At 38.1% G+C, this 3,054-nt stretch overlaps 1 gene segment (V, D, J or C); it reads left to right on the top strand.

The window, feature by feature from the left end:
* Positions 1-2,189: 2,189 nt before the first annotated feature.
* On the top strand, positions 2,190-2,763 carry LOC126387535 (immunoglobulin heavy variable 3-30-3-like). The segment is given in 2 exon segments: positions 2,190-2,341; positions 2,428-2,763. Coding segments are annotated over 2 exon segments (360 nt in total).
* The last annotated feature ends 291 nt before the right edge of the window (positions 2,764-3,054 follow it).

The following is a 3,054-nucleotide window of genomic DNA, read 5'->3' on the forward strand; positions in this document are numbered from 1 at the left end:
TGTGCAGCCTGAAGACTCTGCTGTGTATTACTGTGCCAGAGAGCCACAGTGACACAAAGCATCAGTAGACCTGAACAAAAACCCCTCAGTGCCTGAACACTTGTAACATGAAGCCACCAGAGGAGGAGCCCTCAGACCACTAATGATTTCAACACCAGCTCACTGTTACAGTACAGAGAGAAACAGACTTTAGATTTTATTAAAAACAATTCTCAATCTAATTTAACAGCAACTGTTTTCATCATATTAAATTCTCTTGAATCACCATCACTGATACATCATGATATGTATATATATATATATATGTATATGATTTTAATGAGTTAAATTCTAGAAAAAGATATTTTACTCAACAATCTAAAAGGTGTATTCTCTTTGTGTGAGATGAAGAACAACACCTGAACATTTCATCTTCATTTTGATTCATTCAAATAAACCTTTACTGTCATCAGTATGTAAATCAGCCTCCTTGTGTGTTGCCTCATAAAGAAGTGAAGTGTGTGTGTGTGTGTGTCAGTGAGAGGACAGAAGAGCTCACATCAGTTCAGCTTCAACATCAACCATGTTCTCTGTAGCTCTGATACTGCTGCTGGCAGCTGGATCCTGTGAGGAGCTTTCAGTGAATTCACACTAATAAACACATTAGAAACACTGAATAGTCAGATGAATGATGGAGATAATGTTGATTTGTGTTTCCACAGGTGTGAACAGTATTGATCTCATCCAGCCAGACTCAATGGTTGTGCAGCCTGGACAGTCTTTGACCATCACCTGTCAGGTCTCTGGTTATTCTTTGACTGACAGCAGCTATGCAACAGGTTGGATCAGACAGCGTGAAGGAAAACCAATGGACTGGATTTCTCATCAGTGGGGTGGAGGAAGCTTTTACCAAAATGCTGCTCTGAAGAACAAGTTCAGCTACAGCAGAGACACTTCTGCCAGCAGAGTGACATTAACAGGACAGAATCTGCAGCCTGAGGACACAGCTGTGTATCACTGTGTGCGTTACCCCACAGTGATACAAACCACCAACAGACCTGTACAAATACCCAGCAACCATGTGACTCAACACTAACATGTTTCAATGGGAGAACGAGTCCATGAATTAAACTTCATACTGTTTTGATACAAGTCATGTGACAGCCATCAAAACCTTGCTGCATATTAGTGTTGATATAATGCTCCCTGTATATACTTCACATTAGTGCTGATCATTAATTAACTCCAGTGAGACAGATCACCATGATCAGGTCTTTTCTCTCATTTGTTGACCTGGAGAAGGTCCCAAGGTTTTATCTCCTCCAAGCTTGGCTTTTAAATGCTGCCACTGGGATTTTAATACACTCTATCAAAAGTTAACATGTCACACCAGACCCTGCTGCCCTTCAATAGTTACTCATCGTATCTACAACTGATTTAAAGATGTTACTGTTTGTTTTAAAGCCTTTCATGATCAGGATCCTGCTGTTATCTGTGATGTGCTGATTCCAAATTCAAACCTGATCACTGCTTGAGATCTTCAGGCAGAGCCTTTCTAGTTGTTCCAAAATCACCTTTTCAAGAACTTCTTTGTTGAATTTATACATTTATAATGTACAGTGAGAGATGTGACGTAAGCTAAATTAATTTGATTCCCCTAAATTTGAACAGTCTTCAGATGTTGGATTCTGTGCTCTGAAATTTAGTTGTTTAAGAGCTGATTATTAGTTCAGTATTATTAAAGATCAGAATAATTGGTTTTAAATCAACAGATTAATTCAAAAGAAATGCACAGAAATTCTGTTCTTATTATGGAACACAAAATCTTTATTTGATGAAAAAAAATCAGGAGATATGAGATGTTGTTTGCCTTTCTGAGACAGCATACAATGTCATTTTCATATTACATGAACCGAAAACAATTTTAATTAATAAAAATAACTTTTATTTATAAACAGTAACCATAGTCACATTATTTGAAATTTCATTGAAGAAAACCAGCTGCCATATAAATACATGTGTTCAGATCTTACAAAGTGACAGTAAATCAAGAACGACAGTAACAATAGGATCATAATGTCACAACAATCAAAACTGTAAGAGATACAGTGAGATGATTCTTTATGTAAAATAATATAACAAAATATTGTCATGCAGGAGAAAGCCACAGCATGAAAATAAGTTTTGAGGAGAGATTGAATAGAGGATATTGTTCATTTAAAAGGAGGAGTCAATGCAAAACTCAGATATCTTCCACCTCTACTTATCTGACTGCAGAGAGGAGGACAGAGAACAGTGGACACACAGTTTAACATGATGGACTATAGGACAGGACTGCTGCTTTTAACTATCTGCTGGGCAGGTGAAGATTTTACCTCATCTTGAGCTGACACAGTTCTCATTTGTTCACCAAATAAATTCATTTTATGTTCTCTTATATCTTGACAGGTGTTGATGGTCAGACTCTGACTCAGTCTGAACCAGTGATTAAAAGGCCTGGAGAATCTCACAGACTGACCTGTACAGTCTCTGGATTTTCGCTTAGTAGCTACTGGATGCACTGGATCAGACAGGCTCCTGGAAAAGGACTGGAGTGGATCGCTGCTGAACCCAATAGTGGCAGCAAATACTACTCTCAGTCAGTTCAAGGCCGGTTTACTACCTCCAGAGACAACAGCAGACAGCAGCTGTATCTGCAGATGAACAGTCTGAAGACTGAAGATTCTGCTGTTTATTATTGTGCTCGAGACACACAGTGACTGGAGTTGGTTGAACAGCTGTACAAAAACCTGCAGTACTCATTCTTACCAAAATTATGTCCAGACTCAACGTTGTTCAAGAAACCTACAGATTACAGTCAACACTTTGTGCAAGCCACAAATTTCTTTTGAAGAAAAATATCTCTTAACACAGATCTGACTGTGGAAATTATATTACTAAATGGTCATATCTTGCTTATTCCACAACAGAACATCATTAAAACAGCTCCTCAGAGAAGACAGCAGCTGAACAAATGAACCATAAACAGCATTTGTGCAGCAGTTTAATGGTTTTGCTAATTGTCTAACCAGAGAT

The sequence above is a fragment of the Epinephelus moara genome, unplaced genomic scaffold, assembly GCF_006386435.1.
Source record: "Epinephelus moara isolate mb unplaced genomic scaffold, YSFRI_EMoa_1.0 scaffold696, whole genome shotgun sequence".
In the NCBI taxonomy this organism is placed as follows: domain Eukaryota; kingdom Metazoa; phylum Chordata; class Actinopteri; order Perciformes; family Serranidae; genus Epinephelus; species Epinephelus moara.